Source organism: Nomia melanderi, chromosome 9 (assembly GCF_051020985.1).
Source record: "Nomia melanderi isolate GNS246 chromosome 9, iyNomMela1, whole genome shotgun sequence".
Classification (NCBI taxonomy): Eukaryota; Metazoa; Arthropoda; class Insecta; order Hymenoptera; family Halictidae; genus Nomia; species Nomia melanderi.
The window spans coordinates 13828641-13845270 of NC_135007.1; the positions used below are offsets into that span (position 1 = coordinate 13828641).

Here is a 16630-nt window from a genome sequence, read left to right on the forward strand (position 1 = left end):
GCGATCGATCTCGCCGGAGGAGCGTTCCGTACCGATGGAACACGGTATATCGCTCGTTTCGCGCTTATCTGGACCGGCGCCCGTGTATCAGACGAGCGCATTAGCGCGTCCCGCGGAACCAACCGGCAAAGGGACCCGCGTCCCCATGCAATACCCCGAAGGACGACTCGTCCTCCGCAGGGCCGAGGAGCCTCGCGGCGCGGAGGGAGAGACGCGGAACAATGGCCGCGTATATCATCGTGCCGCCAGCCTGCCGCGGTACGCATAGGCAAATCACCGGTTCCAACCAGCACCGACACCCTCTCGCCGCGCGTGTAGCAGCGCGAGCGGCACGAGCGTGTGCGTGTCGCCACCGTAACTACCGTCCCGTTGCTTCTCGTCTACGAGCAAGGAACACACGAGCGTATACCCTCGCAATACACTTCGAACGCGTCGCTTTGTTCGCGGAACCCGCTGAAAAACCGACCGCCGCGCTGTCTCCGCGGGAATTCGAGAGCCGAACGCGCTCGTCCGGAGCGGCACGGACCGGTACAGTATATTTCCCGCGGGTACGAACGAGCATCTTTACGGCGGGCGTTGAACGATGGCCGATAATCCGCCGGCGATCGAGCCGTAACTATCCCCGACAATGTCCGCGGCCTCCGCGCGCGCGAGCGTACAATTCCGGCGGATCGCGACGATTCCCCTTGTTCGGGCCAGCTCGCCGGGACCCGACGATGTTCGGAGAATCGAATTTCGAGCGGTATATTTCTTAGATTTTATGCAGCTCCCCGCGCTCGCCGGCGAGTCGATCTTCGTGCGAGGAGCCTAATCGCTTTCGCTTTGAGGGCACGCCTTTATGTATGCAAACTGCCGGATAATTTCGGATTCTCGGGGAGGACGCGACAGCGTAATGGTCCCTGAGGGAAACGGAGACCCGGTCGCGTGGTTCTAATTTCGAGCGGGCGCGGGGCGAGGAACACGCGCGGCACGGATGCCCGCGCGAGCGAGCGAGCGAGCGAGCGCTCGTAGAAAAAGCGGCTAATTTTATTCGACCCGGCGAGTCTTCCGCCGATAAAAACACGAACAGAGATGTTGACAAAAATCCGTGTACGATTATGCAGGTAACGTCAGCTTCAGCATTCCGAGCAACGTGGCGTCGGACAAGTTCGCCGTTTCCCCGAGGGGTCTGGTCACTCTTCGCGGACCCCTGAACCGCGAGGAGACCGCCCGCTACTCCGTCCCGATCCTGGCCAGGTCCAGCAAGCTGTTGGACATCAGCACGCTCGAGGTTCTAGTCATGGACGAGAACGACAACAGCCCCGAATTCCGGCCGGGCTCGTGTTACACGCTCGCCGTACCGGAGAACCAGCAGACCGCCGTGATCCACACGATCGCGGCGGCCGATCTCGACGAGGGCAAGAACGGGGAGATCTATTACAGCATAGTCGGTGAGTAGTGTTCCCCGCAGTTTCACCTAACCTCCAACGGAACGTATCGTCGGCAGACTCGATGCGCAGCCATCGTCCAGTCTGCCTACCGTACGTTTCCAGATTCGTTTCAATCGCGTAACCTCGCGTTCTCTCGCAGGCGGCAACATCGGCGCAAAGTTCATCCTAGACTCAGTGACCGGCACGCTGTCGATGTCGAACCTCGACCGGGAGGCCGTCTCCAAGTACGTGTTGACCGTTTCGGCGAAGGACAAAGGTCGGCCCAGCTTGGAGGCCCGGTGCAACTTGACCGTGATCGTGTTGGACGTGAACGACAACGCGCCGGCGTTCGCCCAGAACCAATACACCGAGTCGCGATCCCGCGGAGTGGTGCAGACCTCGGAATACTCCGGATTCGGGCTGTCCAGCGGGTTCCTGTACGCGTCGTCGAACTACCCGAGCAACTATCACGCCAGCAAGTACGTGGCGACGATATCCGAGGACGTCCCGCCGGATTCCAGCGTGATGTCGGTGAGGGCCACCGATCCCGATCAAGGAGTGAACGGGAAGATCACCTATTCGATCGGCGAGGAAACGAGCTGGCTGTTCAGGGTTGACAACCTGACCGGCATAATTACAACGGCAGGGTGAGTGATCGAGCCACCGCTTTTTCCCCCTTTCTCGTTATCGAAATCGCGCATTCGTTCCATCTACGCGGCGAGACGATTTTCTCACTGCGGCCGCGTATATCTCCGGTCGCCCGGCTTTTTTCACCCGAAACCCTTCTCCCACAGCGTTCCGCCGTTCGCGCGGCAGACTAATTTCATTCCGGCGTTAATTACCGCGTGACCTTTATTGCACGACCGATTAGGATCGCCGGTGGGATATTACGCCGGCACTGTAGCGTCATAAAGCGAGAAGTAGGTGCCTGGGAGGAGCCGGCGGGACGCGGGGAGGGAGGGAGGGAGGACGGAACATTCGGGCGAGGAGGTGGCGGAGGTGGAAGGAAGCGGAGGGTCTAAGAACGTCGTAAAATTATAAAGTCAGCCGATGCGCCTCGCGAACGATGCACCGCGGTCGATTAGTCGATTTCATATGCATAACCCGTCGCCACGGCCAAACATGTTCTTCCTTCTTTTGTCTCTGTCCCACGGATGCCATTCCATCTTCCTCCGCGTCACCCTCTGCCGTGTCCTTCGCGATTATCCGCGTAATAATCCAGCGTCGCGAGACGCGTCGTTAGACTGGTATCCTCCTCGTGGCTACCGTGTCCCGTCTGCGCTGAACTCGGTTAATCGATAGACAATTTCACGCCGGATTCCCCGAACGGAAATCCTAGACCGAATCGCGCTCGATCCGGACTGCGGCGTCTCCGTCTTCCGCCCGCGCGATCGAAGAGCTTTCTCGAAATCCTCGATTTTCCGGGCGAGCGGCGATAAACGACGCTGTCCGTTTCGGTTTCGCTTTCCGATAGAGACGCGACGGACTGCCGGGGAGACGTCGGCCGGAGGAGAAAAAGAAACACGGGTAGCGAGGAGGAAAAAAGAAAGGGGAAGCGAGCCGGAGGAATAGGGAGATCTATAGGGCGATGGGTGTCGGTAGCCGCGAGGAGGCACGCAGGGGCGTACTTTTGCCGTGCGACAGCCGTGTGTCATTTCAGCGGGACACCATGTGGCATTTCAATGCATTATTTCAGCCGGCAAAAAGCCCGATATGCAAAACCAGATCCCGGTCGGGCCACTCTTTCGCGATCTCTGTCCGCGTCATTTCTCCGTCCCTTTCTCCGCCGCCTCGTCTTCTTTCGAGGTTTCCTCTCTTTCTCGTCGTCGTCCTCCTCATCCCCCGATCTTCCTCCTCCTCCTCTTCCTCCACCTCCTCTTTCTTCTCCTCCTTCCCTCCATCGCCGCCTACTTCTTCTTTTTCTCGTGCTCGTGCCTCCTCCGTTTCTTCTCGTTTCACCGGCGTATCGGTAGCCGCGAAGCGTACACCGGTGTCGCGTTGTTGCCGTTATTGTTGCTATTGCTGTTAGCTGCGCGTGTCGACGGCGTCCGGGCATCGGTCCGGTACCGCCGGCGGAGCGTACCGATGTTCCCCGTTGTTCGTTCCCAGGACCACCCGGAAGATGCGGGCCGAACCGCGCCGCGAAACAAGACCAGATCTCACGAGATCCGAGCCGATAACGAAGTTCGATGTCGAGTAGGATTCCGCGGCGATAATATTGCCGGATCCGTGGACCCCGCGCGCGCGCGCTCGCGATCCGCCGGGCCCACGGGCCGGCCTGGCAGGCGCGAACGTTGCCGTGACAGAAACAATGATTTTCAATGAGCGGCCCGGTTCGAGGAATATTATCTGGCATCTACGGGGAGGCGATTCGTGCCGCGGTAAATGAAAATAGTCGGGAGCTCGTTTAATCGCACGACAGGACGGGGCGAGTCGCGGCGCGGTCAGGCCGACTCGGTTAAATCGTAAATAACCGCGTCGATCTTGCGCGCGCTACCGGCGCTCGATTATTATTCCACGCTCGTTAAAGGTTATTACGTGCACGTACGTACGTTCGTCGGTACGTACGCGCGAAACCCATTACGGGAGGAGAGGGGCGGGGGGACGGGACGGGGCGGGCGGCGACCCGACCGGCGCGCCGGTGCTTATCGGCCGGCCGCGAATTCGCATGGGTTCGCGTGACTCCGCGGGGCCCGCTAATAAAGACAAAGTTTGCCGATTCGATAAATTACGCCCGGCCCGGTGCGGTTATCGCCGGCATCTGACGTCGCGCGAAAATCCCGGGTCCCCGATTGAATGTTGCCCGTTCAATGAGACCGAATTATGCATTCGAACGGGTCGAGCGAAAAATTCGCCGCGATAGTATAATTAGATTAGAATTAGCGTGCGCCCGATAGAGACGTCGAGCCGTTCCGCGAACGCGTTCGCGTGGGAAACGCGAGCGTGGGCCGGAAAACGGAGCTGAAAAATCCGCCGGCGTACCTGTGCGCCGCCGCGGCACGGAAATCGCGCTACGCATGCCCCACGGAGGGGTTAGTGCGGCCGGAACGCTAACGCGAGGATAATTTTGAACGTTTAGCGTAACGGACGCAGATAAGAACACGTGGAGTAATAGAGTTCCCGCCGCGGTTATCGCGCGGTGCGCTGTGTAGCTGTGCATCGATTTGTTGCAATCTAAGAGGAACACTTCTACCGTGTTCTCTGCTTTGTACGTCAGGCTTCTATGTATGTTGCATCGACGGTCGCGACTCGTTTAATCGGTATTAACCCTTTGATCACTAATTACGCCTAAAGAAGAAAACTTGTGACACTGTAGGCGCCTAAAGACTCTTAGAAATATCGTTTAAAATGTTTCGCCTCGGTGTACGTCGAGTGAATTCCGTGTGATCGGTGCGTCTCAACTGTCGTCAAAGGGTCACTGAGAAATCGAAGATCCATGTTGTATAGCAGCGAACATTCTTCGAAATTTGCTCGCTTCTAATGCGGTCGTAATATCTAGAACGCTTCTAGATTCGATGTATCTCGTTACTTGTCGTCTAATGTAAGTCGAAGCAGCGGTTTCTCCGGGTATATAGCTCACGGCGACGGGGACGTTAAATTCGCTCGGTTGGCAACGGCGAAAATGCAGCCAACCTCCCCCAGCTTTCGTGCGATTTAAGACACGAAACGGCTGCGGCCGCGGCCGCGGCGGCGACGGCGGCGGCGGCGGTCGGTGAGCCGCCACGGAGGATCCGCAGAGTTATGGTAATGGCGGACGTGGATTACACAAGATCGCCGTGCGCGATTAAGGCTTCCGTCACACAAACAAGCTGCCCGCCGCCGCACCGCCGCGTCGCCACCTTCCGCTTAAATCCGGCCCGTTCCCCGGATTCGAACAATCGTCTATTGGCCGATAAATCAGTATTAAAGATGCATCTGATGCGCGCACGAACGAGCTCCGAACTGAGCGTAATTTTCGTGCGTCGCGTCTCGTCCTCCCCGCGGGCCGGGCTTCGCCGTGGAATCGCTTGTTTACCTTGTCCCGCTGTAATTATCGCGCGACTCGATTCCTCACGATCGTCTCTGTTGCAGGTCGCTGGATCGCGAGCGACAGAGCTCGTACAACTTCGTCGTGGTGGCCACGGACAGCGGCAAGTACGACGCCAAGAGCACCTCCATCCCCGTCGAGATTCGGGTGAGCGACGTCAACGACAACGCACCCGTCTTCGCGGAGTATCCGTTCCGCGCGCGCGTCTCCATCGGCACGCAGCCGGAGAAGAACATCCTGCGCGTGGTGGCCACCGATGTCGACGAGGGACTGAACGGAGAGATCGTCTACTCGTTCCTGCACGAGCAGGAAAAGCCAAAGTTCAGGATACACCCGAGCACCGGCGCGGTCACCGCCGCGCTGTCCCTGTCGCAGGACAACGGCAAGACGTATTATCTGGAAGTTCTGGCCAGGGACAAGGGAAACCCGCCGAAGAGCGCTCGGGGATTGATCGAGCTGCAGGTCGGAGATCTCGCGGACCTGTCGCCGGCTCTTAAGTTTCGGAACGAGAGCTACGAGGTGGTGATCCAAGAGAATTCCGCGGCAGGGACGGAGGTGGTGCAGGTGACCGCGGTTCGGTCCGACGGCAGGAGGCAGCACGTTTCTTATTCCCTGGGTTCGGGGAACGATTTCGGGACGTTCGCGATCGACGAGGACACCGGACTGCTCCGCGTCAACGACCCGACCAGGCTCGACGCGGAGCTGTGGACCGACATGAGAGTGAGGCCCTCGGAAGGACAAACGGAGGAGGGACGCGTGAACTCGTGGGGCAGATCGCTGGAGGGACAGCTGTCCAAGGAGGAGCCGAGGCAGAGCTCGAAGCACGTGCTGACCGTGGTCGCGAAGACCACCGGATCGGACCCGTTGGAGGCTTACGTGAAAGTGGTCGTCAGGGTGTCCGACGTGAACGATAATCCACCCGTTTTCACGCAGACGCAGTACTCGGCGACCGTGCTCGAAGGCAACGTGAAAGGCGACTTTGTCGTGAAGGTAGGACACGCGCGAAAGAGTTATCGGCCGGCAGCGTTTATTCGACGCGGTAACCTAGCTCTCGAATTGATGGTTCTCTCTTCTCGTTCTGCGCAGCTCTCGGCGAGCGACGCCGATCAGGGAATGAACAGCAGGATCCTTTATCACATCGTTGACGGTAATCCGGACAACGCTTTCACCATAAGCCCGCCGTACAGCGGCGTGGTGCGCACCAACATAGTGTTGGACCGGGAGATCCGCGAGAAGTACAGGCTGACGATCATCGCGACGGATCAGGGGAATCCGCAACTGACCGGAACGGCGGCGCTCAGCGTCCGAGTGATCGACATCAACGACAATCAGCCGACTTTTCCAGAGCACAGCATTATCTCGGTTTCCGAGGGTAAGTCGCAAACGATTGCTCGTAAATGAGATCGGGACAGCATCTCGGGCGATATATTTATTTTATCGAAAAAAAGAAGACATGAAATTTAAGTGCCAGCGTGCCCTAGAAATTAAACGGGAGAGATAATTGCAACGCTCGTATAGTCCAATTATAGCGTTTATTCTCCTTAACGTTCGGCGGAAGTGAAGGCCAACCGGCGATTATTAGCCGGTACTATTTGGAATGGTGGCGAACAGGTTACGAGCCGACGCAATCGCGTGTACGCCTCCTTATATTTCATCGGTCCGTGTCAATTCCAATCAGCCGTTCAGCAACGTGGCCGACGATTATCGAATGACCTCGTTCTTTAATCTAATTGCCGGATCGATTCGACCGGACGGGATTTTTTGCCCGAAGCAGGGGTTAACCGCTCCGGATTCGTCGTCCGGGACACGGTAGCGTGGCCCGCGATCCCCGATCGATGGATCGAGTTTCGACGTTCGCCGCGCGCGCGCATCGGCCGAGACGGGGGATCGTTCGAAATCTAGTCGACGCCGCTCCGCGTCACGCCGCGGGTAGATAAATTTGTCGGTAGGACGCCCACGCGGCCGCAGAAAGAGACGTTTCTGCGTGGCAAAGTGAAGCACGATGATCCGTTAGGGGACCGGCCGCTGAGCAAAGCGGTCGGGGAAAGAGACGACCGCGCGGGAAGGTCGAAAGGGGAACGAGAAAGGACGAACGGAGCGAGAAAAGGGCGAAAGTTAGACCGAGAGGGCGAAACGAGGAGGGAGGAGGACGCGGCCGCTCCAAGTGGGAGTGCATACTACTCTCGAAGTATAAAGTTAAGTGGCAAAGGATTTATGTCGGCATTAAAGTCCAACTGTTCGGAACAATCTGCATAACTTAGGCGAGGCTGCGAACGCCCGTTCGGGTAGCTCGCCGTCTCTCCCTCGCGCGTTGCTCGCTCGTTCCTTTGTCCTTCTCGGCTTCTCATATTGTTCCCCATTGACAGATACGATTCAATGGAACGGCACCTAGGGAAGGTGGCCGGGAGTTTGACGCGCAAGCGCCGGCCTCGCGCTGCTACCGTCCTCTTCGAACGATATTTCCACCGCGCGAACCATCGCCCAGAGGATCGTCCGATGAAAGGTACCACGAGACGCGCGGAACGAGAAACATTCGAGAGCGTACAGATCTCTCGACAGTTTCCGAAACTCTCGTACCGATCCGATTTTCCTAGAACCGCGTTCCATCCGAAACGCGAGTCCATTAATCTCCATCGCGGCAGCGTTATCTCGTCCACCCGCGTTCCCGTTCGCTTCGCCATTCCCCAGTTCCGTTCTTCCAGCTTCCACCTTCTCGTCTCCTCTTCTCTCCCTCTCGTCCCGTTCGCCTCGTTCCATTCCGCAGCTTCTTATTGCGAAGTTCTAAGAACGTCCAACACGAAAGGCCGCGTACTCGCGCGCCAACCGAGTAACTCGAGATCGCTATCTAATTTGTATCACCATAAAATTTCAGGCCGGCGCAAACGAGACTTGCTACCACTTCTATTCGCGATTCGCCGCTCGATAGAATTTATTTAATACCAGCGCGGCCCGAGCGCGATACCGCGCCGCGCGGATCCAGGAGCACGCGGCTGCCTTTCCAGGCACCTGCCGCCGCCGCCGCCGCGCTTCGTCGGCGGTACCGATCCTCCCCGTATCGTGTTTTGACAATCGCGCGCGCGGTCCGTCACACGGGGTCCGTCGAGGCCGAGCGGCGTGGATCGCGCGCGACGCGCGATCGGCCCGGCTCCGGGATATCGGAATTTTAATCCGGCCGTAATCGTGCGCGGGCCGGTGGTCACGGACTACCGAACGAACAAATTGAATGGCAAATAGTATCGTTGATCTTCCACCGGCCGATCGAATACTTCATTATTTCGTTGAACCGCGCGCCAGTAAAAAAACGATCCCCGGGATCCGCGACCGGTCGTATGATAGCGAAGCGCACAGTAATTGTTTTTAATTATCCGGACGGACGCGGCGTATATAATTATCGTTCGGCCTAAAACGAGAGGCGCGGTTTTGCCGATGTTTGATAGCCCCACACGCCTTTGTTCCTGAAGGGGCTTCGCCGCGTCCACTCGCAGCTCCGTACTTACACAGGGCCGCACGCACCTCCACTCGCGCGGTTCACACGCACGTCCACACGCGTACTCGATCGCTCGCTCGCCCGCTCGATCGCTGGCCGGCTCGCTCGCACGCACGTCCCGAAGAGGATTTAATCGACAGCATCGATCGAATCGGTTCCGAAACTGGCACTGACACGAGAAATCGAAACAATGGTAGACCACCGACGAGCGGATTTTCCGTACATGGCGCACACCGCCGCCGACGTATCGCGTTCGCGTAGGACCCCCGGTAATCAGAATTAACTCGGCAGAACGTACGAAGATCGAGTGGGCACCGACGCGAATTTATTATTTCGCGAGCGAGCTCGCCGTGCGCGGTGAATCGCGAGAGCCGCGTCCCGATCCTACTCGCCTCGGAAGCGGCAACGCGCGTTCTAATAGAGAGATCGCACGGTCGCCTTCGCTTCCGAGGCCGGGGAACACTACCGGAACCGGAGGAGCGCGCAGAGTGGGCAGGCCACGTGTTCGCTCAGGGACGCGACCGCTCTCGAAACCGATTTACACGACTTTAACGATCGCCCGTGAAATTTACGAGCGGACGTTGCCGCGTGCCAGCTAGTCCCCGGAGCCGTCCGAACGCGCCGCGCCGCGCCGCGAGATCATTCTTTTATTGGCGCAGTTGTTGCACGGCTCGGCCGCGTATCGAACGACCCCCGAACCGCTGCGATCTTTATTCGCCGGCGGACCTGACCCGGTTTCCATCGTGAACGCGTCGCCCTCGGGATTGCCTGCCGGATCGATCGCTGGTAGGAGATTATCGTCTACGATGCTGTCCCGTTCGAGGGATCCGCTCCGGCCTCTTTTCACCGTCGCCGAGCGATGCAACGAGCCGATAGCGCGGATTCAATGCATTTTAAACGCGACTCCCACCGAGTGTCTTTAAGTTCGCGGAAGAGCTCGCAAGCGACGGTGCCCCGCGCGAGTATCGCGGACGATCGTCTGGCCGGTGACAAAGTGGCCCCTCTGGTCCGACAGAAAAGGACCAGGAGAGGATCGGCCGCCCTCGTAACGACGCCATTCGTCAGTAACAACGGTGTCTGGCGTTGCGGCGCGATAAAGCGACCGATGTCGCGGTTAAACGGTATCATCGTCGCGCGGCTACCGATCGCGCTCGGTTCCGCCGAACGCCGGAATCCCGGGGGATTATTAACGCGCGACAAATTCTGCTGCAGGTACCGCTGTGGGCACGGTGCTGACGACCATCACGGCGAACGACGTGGACAGCTCGCCGGCGCTGACTTATCGATTCGGGAACGTGACTAATCCAGGCCCCTTCAGCATCGATCGTTACGGAGGTAAAGTCGTCCTCCGGCGACGTCTCGACGCAGAAACGCGGTCGGAGTACAGCCTTCAGGTGATCGCGAGCGATGGCATGCACGAGGCTGTCACGGATCTGATAGTGCGCGTGACGGATCTCAACGACAACGCGCCCCGGCTGCAGCAGTCCGCGTACATCACCACCCTTCCAGGTGAGTACCGTACCCGGCCGCGTTACGGCCGGAAATCTATGCGCGCGGAATCGCCGGCGAATCCGTTCGCGACGCGGACGAAGACCGATAATCGGGAATCGGGCCGAAACGGAGTATGTACCGTGTGCGCGGAATGGGGGGACGGAGGGGAGGGCTCGCCGAGAGTTTAATAAACGCGAGTTTAAAAACTGGTTTTTAGTAGACACGCGTTGTCCTGTTGTCCGTGTTCCAAACTCGAATTGACACCGCGCCGAGATAAAGCGCAGGAAAGAGAAAGAGGGAGGAAAAGGGGCAGGAAGGACGAAAACGATGAGCAAGAGAAGACGAAGAAGAAGAAGAAGTAGAAGAAGTAGTAGAAGGTGGATGACGATGGAGAAAGGGCGAGGGAGGGGACCGATGAAAAGCTAGCTGCGCTCGAACGCTGAAGGGAGCAACGAGGGAACGAAGGGAACGGGAAGAGCGACAGAGACGGACGAGGAGGAACGGCGAAGGCTGCCTCGGCGAGAGGGTGGCGGAGAAAGGAGGGACATGGAGAAGGAGACGAGGAGAATTGCGAACGCCTCGCACATAAATAAACGCGAGGACACCGTTTGCGTGGCAGCCGAAAAGCCGCCTTCGCTGGCAACCGCCGGCCGAGATCACCGGCTTCGAAGACTCTCGAAACTTATTAAAAATACATAGGCCCGCGCCTAATGGTGCATTTGGGTGGGCGGCGGAGGGGCGACGGTGGAGGCTGGATTGGCAGGAGGTGGACGTGGAAAGAGTCGAGGTAGAGAGGGGTGGGGTGGGGGGTGGTCCCACGGCGACGGCCGCGCGCGGCCTCGCGAATTTGCATCTTCGTCTTCTGTTCCGTTCGCCTTCGGTTCTGCGGCCCCCGTCGGTAACGTGGAATCGCGAAAACGGGCCCGGCAGGGAGGGAGGGAGGGGTGGGAAGGAACGGACCGGCGTGGAACGAGAAACGTTTTGGGGAATCGGGGAAAATATCTCGGAGCGGTGTAATTGATCGATAACCGGCGGAGGTAACGGCGGAGGTAACGGCGGAGGCCGGGGCGGCCTTAATTCTTATCCGGTTCAGCGTTTTCAATTCCTTTTTGGCGAGAAGGGCGGATCGTTTATTTCGCGATCAGCGAACAAGGAAGACGAGTTAATCCGGTGATTATCAAAATCGTATTAAGGTGTCCCGGGGGAGGCCGGGGCGCGGCGCGGTACGGCGGGCCCAGGGGACGGCCGAGGGTACGTTCCGTAATGGAGGAGGGATTAATGAAGAAAAGGTAGAAATCTCGGCGAGGTTCGCTGCCGGTAATAAGAATTCGTCCCACTGAGGCATCGTGACGCGAACACGCATACTCCACGGTCATACGCACCTCGCAATAATTATAGAGTACCTGTCGCTTCTCGGTTAAGATCCTCCCTTCCTTCTCCGTGGTCTTCCTGCCTCCTCACCTCGGACATCCCCAAAGGGCTGCGCGAGTCCGTTGAAGTTTTATTTCAGCCACTCTCTCTCTCCTCCCCTCCGCCCCCCTCGTTCCACCGGCGTTCCCGTCCCCGCCACCACCTCGAGCTCACCCTCGCCGCTTTCTCCGTTCCGTCCGATCGGCCGTCCTCGTCCCTCTTCCCGCTTTGGGACGGGGCTTGGCACATTAATGCCGAGTTATCCGACGATTTGAAACGCATCGAAATGATTTTTGTACGGTGGAGCGGAGCTGGCCCCACGGCTCGGCTCGCCGAGCGATTTATACAACTGGTTATTATTTCATACTTCCGTTCAGCCCGATGTCAGGACGGCTTATCCTCCTCCTTTACCGAGAAAAGAAAGAACTGGAGGTGGTGGCAGCAGCACCGGCACCGGCACCGCCACCACCACCAGCTCGAGGACGTACCACCGGCAAAAAGAGGCAGAGGGTACTTGACCTCGCGCCAGTGATCCCTCGATCTTTGTCCCGGGCCCTTTTCGAGTACGCATTCGCGCCTCTCGCGAACCGACGATCAATCTCGCGCGCACCCCGTCTCTCGCCCCCGCGCTAGCACCGCTCCACCCCGAGATCCAATTCCGAACGCGACTCGCTCGAAGCGGATGACCTTATCCTCGTGTCTTTCTCACGCCCCCCTTTTTTCTCTGTTGCGCAGAGGGACGCGGCGACCTGCAGGAAGTCTTGACGGTGAACGCGACCGACGACGACCTCACCGAGGACAACAGCCGGATCCGCTATTATCTGCTGAAAGCTACCAAGGGCTTCTCGGTGCATCCGGTGACCGGTGTTCTGACAGTTAATCGCACCGCGATACCGAGGCCGCTGCCCAAAGAGGTGGAGCTGGCGGTCGTCGCGGAGGATTACGGCAAACCACCGGCGTCGGCCGTCTGCTCGGTCGTGGTGCGACTGAGCAGCCTGAAGAGCACCCTGCCAGGCAAGGAGTACAAGATAACGGTGAAGGAAAATTCGTCGAGGGGCACCACGCTGATGAGACTGTCCGACGTGGACCTGTTGGACGGCAGCATCGTTGCTGGCGACGACAGCGGGACGTTCGAAGTGTCCAGAGGAAAGTTGATACTCTCCAAGGTGCTCGACAGAGAGACGAAAGACAAGTGAGTACGCCGAGTATTATCGTTTACTCGGGATTCATTCGATATTCTCTAATAGAAAAATAGCGACGATCGTCGTTTTGTGCTAACAACCACGTGCATCGTTCCAGGTACGTTTTGCGGCTAGGCTCCAAGAACGAGAACATGACGATCGGCTCGCTGGTAGGAGACGAGCCCGTAACGGTGATCATCACGGTGGAAGACGTGAACGACAATTACCCGCGTTTCTTGGAGGAGCTGCACCAGGTGTCCATCAAGGAGAACGCTGGCCGCGGCACCATCGTGGCCACTCTGCGAGCGAAGGACGACGATTTGGCCGGGAGCCCGGCGGCCACTCTAGTATACGAAATCACATCCGGAAACGACGCCGGTCTGTTCCGCGTGGAGAAGAGCACCGGCGCGGTCCTGGTGAACGCGACCCTGGACTGCGACCTCGAGCCGGAGATCTACAACCTGGTGGTGATGGCGTGCGACAGCGACCCGGTCTCTCCGCTGTGCGCGCTGGCGAGGTTGAGGATCCGTCTGGAGGACGTCAACGACAATTCCCCGAAATTCCCGGTTTCGGAGTACCTAGAGTTCGTCGGGGAGAACGAGCCGATCGGCACGACCGTCTTCTCCGCCCGCGCCTCGGACTTGGACCGCGGTATCTTCGGTTCCCTCAACTACTCGATCGTGTCCGCCGCGGCGACCGGTTTCTCCGAAATCGACGACAGCTGGAAGCTGTTCGCGGTGGACGGCAAGTCCGGCACGGTGACCACGCGAGCCGTGTTCGACTACGAGATGCTGAACCGGTACGCCTTCACTCTGCGCGCGACGGACGCGGGCGGAAGGACCGCCGCCGTTCCGGTTAGAGTGGAGATCGAGTCCAGGGACGAGTTCTATCCGCAATTCACCGAGAGGATGTACAGGTTCGGCATCAAGAGCGGGGCTCAGGTGCTGCCTGGGACTGTGATCGGTCAGGTGACCGCGACGGACCGCGACAAAGGTCCGGACGGCAGGCTGGTCTACCAGCTGACGTCCCAGCACCCGTACTTCAAGCTGAACCGCACCACGGGAGCGTTGATCGTGAAACAGAAGCTGCTGCACATCGACATGGACGTCGAGGAGTCCTCGAGGCTGGTGGTCAGCGCCAGTTCCGGCAGGCAAGGTTCGCTGTCTAACATGACGGTGGTGGAGATCACGTTGACCGACGACACCGCGTTGTCCACTCCGACCGACGTAGGCTCCAACATGGCCGTGGCCGCGACGGGAGGCCTGGCGGATTGGGCTCTAGGCTTGCTGATCGCGCTGCTGCTGCTGGTGGTCGCTTTCGGGGCCGTTTTCCTGTACCTTCACCTGCGGAACCGAAGGCACAAGAAACCGGGCACGAAGCCGGGCCTGAACGGGGAGAGCAACGCCACCGCGTCGAACAGTTACGTCGACCCGAGCGCTTTCGACACCATTCCGATCAGAAGCGTGGCCGGCGTCGGTACGGCAGGGAACGGGGGATCCGGGAACGGTAACGGGGGTGGCGGCGCTGCCTCCTGTCAGTTCGCGCCTCCGAAGTACGACGAGATACCGCCGTACGGTACTTCCGGCCAGTCCGGACAGCAACAGGCCACCTCCGAATTGTCCGGCAGCGACCAGTCCGGCTCGTCCGGCCGCGGCTCCGCCGAGGACGACGGCGAGGACGAGGAGATCCGAATGATCAACGAAGGCCAGCAGACCGGGGACTCCGCGAGCGACCTGTCGGTTCACAATACTCAGGAATACTTAGCCAGGTTAGGTATCGTCGACCCGCCGGCCGGCACGCCGAGGCGACCTCCGGAGGCGCTGCCCCTGAACAGCTTGCACCTGTTCGAGGACGAGGCCGCCACCGAGGCCGACATCGCCACGTTGATCTACGGGAAAATCGGCGAGCCGGGGAGACCGATGTCGGGCTTGGAGGTGCCCGGCGGCCCGTCCATGAACGGTTCCCTGAGCTCGATCGTGCACAGCGAGGAGGAGCTCACGGGATCGTACAACTGGGACTACCTCTTGGACTGGGGTCCTCACTATCAACCGCTCGCCCACGTATTTAGCGAAATCGCCAGGCTAAAGGACGACGCGGCCAGCGTGCAGAGCGGAAACTCGGGCAGCAGCGGGAAAACCAAGTCTGTACATAAAGCTCCGCCCCCTCCTTTGCTCACCTCCGTTGCTCCTAGATCATTGGCGGCCCCGGCGCTGGCCAGGGGCATCCTCCCGCGGTCACCGATCAGTCACGACGCGTCAACGTTCCCTTCCGCCGCCCTCAGCCCGAGTTTCTCGCCGTCCCTGTCGCCGCTCGCCACTAGAAGTCCTAGCATCAGTCCTTTGGTGCCGCCCGCCACGCAAAGGTCCAGTCAAAGTGCCAATAGAGGAATTCCTGTTACCGACGCGGAACTCAGGATCTGAGGATCCTCGCTGGACAATCGTCGCGTCGCGTATTAGTATTAGTCGCGTGATACTTCGACGTCGGGGCCGGAAATGAGTTCTAGGCCGGCGACGAGGGGATCCGAATCGGATTGACGGATCGCCGGAAGGAGAGAAGTGTTTTAGTGTAGAACTCGAGGACTGATCGTCTGATCCAGGTGCGCGATGTGTATAAATTAGTGACTTTAAGTTGACTAACCTTCGGGGGAGACCTCGAGGGCGCCAAGGTGCAAATTTTCTACGCCCCCTCGCCCCACGTGATAAGCGAGCGCCTCCTCTTCGCGTGTATTAATTTTCATTTGTAGATAATTCTCGTGTTCTCGCGCTATGCAAGGTACTTGACGCGGTGGAGTGTACTTACGATACGCATCGACGATGCGAACAGGAGGCGATCGCGCGTTGATTCCTGTAAGTTAACATTATTACGTCCCCCAATCCTTTCTCTCTCACTCTCTCTCTCTCTCTTTCTCTCCCTCTCTCTTTATTTTGTACGATACGACTGTTACTTGCCTTCTCGATCGTTGGTCGATCGATAGCCGAACGAATACTCGAATCCTTGTAAATAGGAGTCGCGAACGCGAGCGCGTAGCCGGTAAGTGACCGTGTAAATAATACTCTAACGAACGGACGAAGAAGAGTTCACGATTTTTCGCCTTATAATCAAAACGATAGACTGCCCCTTTACGCGAACGAAGTCGACGCTCACGCCATGCCCGTCGAAACGCGCGGACTGTACAGATGACACGCGACGACGTCTTTTTTTTTCGTCTTTTTTTTCTGTTTGTTTATCATTAACACTAGGGACCGAGGCGAGTCGGTCGAACCGCTCGGCGAAACGTTTTCGCGAGCATGGCGGGTCGTCGTCGCGTCCGAAATGGCGTCGCCACGAGCGGACTGATTACTCTGGAATTCGTGGCAGCGCGTCACCGGACGCGATCCTTTGGATCACTTCTCATTTAACTCTCTTTTCCGCGCCGCGTCCGTCCGCCGAGCGGAATCTCGATGTAACGGCGGACGACGCGTACGCCAGGTACACGCGCGTAAACGCTAGAGAATAGATATTTGTCATATTTTGTATAAAAAAAAAGACAGACAAACTCTTTGTACAAAGACTCTCCTGTGAGCCGAGGATCCGCGCGACGGTGGATCTTAAATAAATGAATTTTTTAGGAAACCGTGTTACGAGA

General features: G+C 58.6%; 1 protein-coding gene across 2 annotated transcripts in view; it reads left to right on the plus strand.

Annotated features, from left to right (window-relative positions):
- Window positions 1-16566, plus strand: part of LOC116433533 (protein dachsous-like) — a 221842-nt gene extending 205276 nt beyond the window's left edge. For both annotated transcript variants that reach the window (XM_076370424.1, XM_076370423.1), the window contains exons 11-17: window positions 1104-1430; window positions 1570-2056; window positions 5481-6426; window positions 6523-6808; window positions 10136-10432; window positions 12560-13016; window positions 13124-16566. In XM_076370424.1, the coding sequence (XP_076226539.1) occupies window positions 1104-1430; window positions 1570-2056; window positions 5481-6426; window positions 6523-6808; window positions 10136-10432; window positions 12560-13016; window positions 13124-15425 (5102 nt within the window). In that variant the 3' untranslated portion in view covers window positions 15426-16566. The remainder of the gene's footprint in view (window positions 1-1103; window positions 1431-1569; window positions 2057-5480; window positions 6427-6522; window positions 6809-10135; window positions 10433-12559; window positions 13017-13123) is intronic.
- Window positions 16567-16630: the final 64 nt, after the last annotated feature.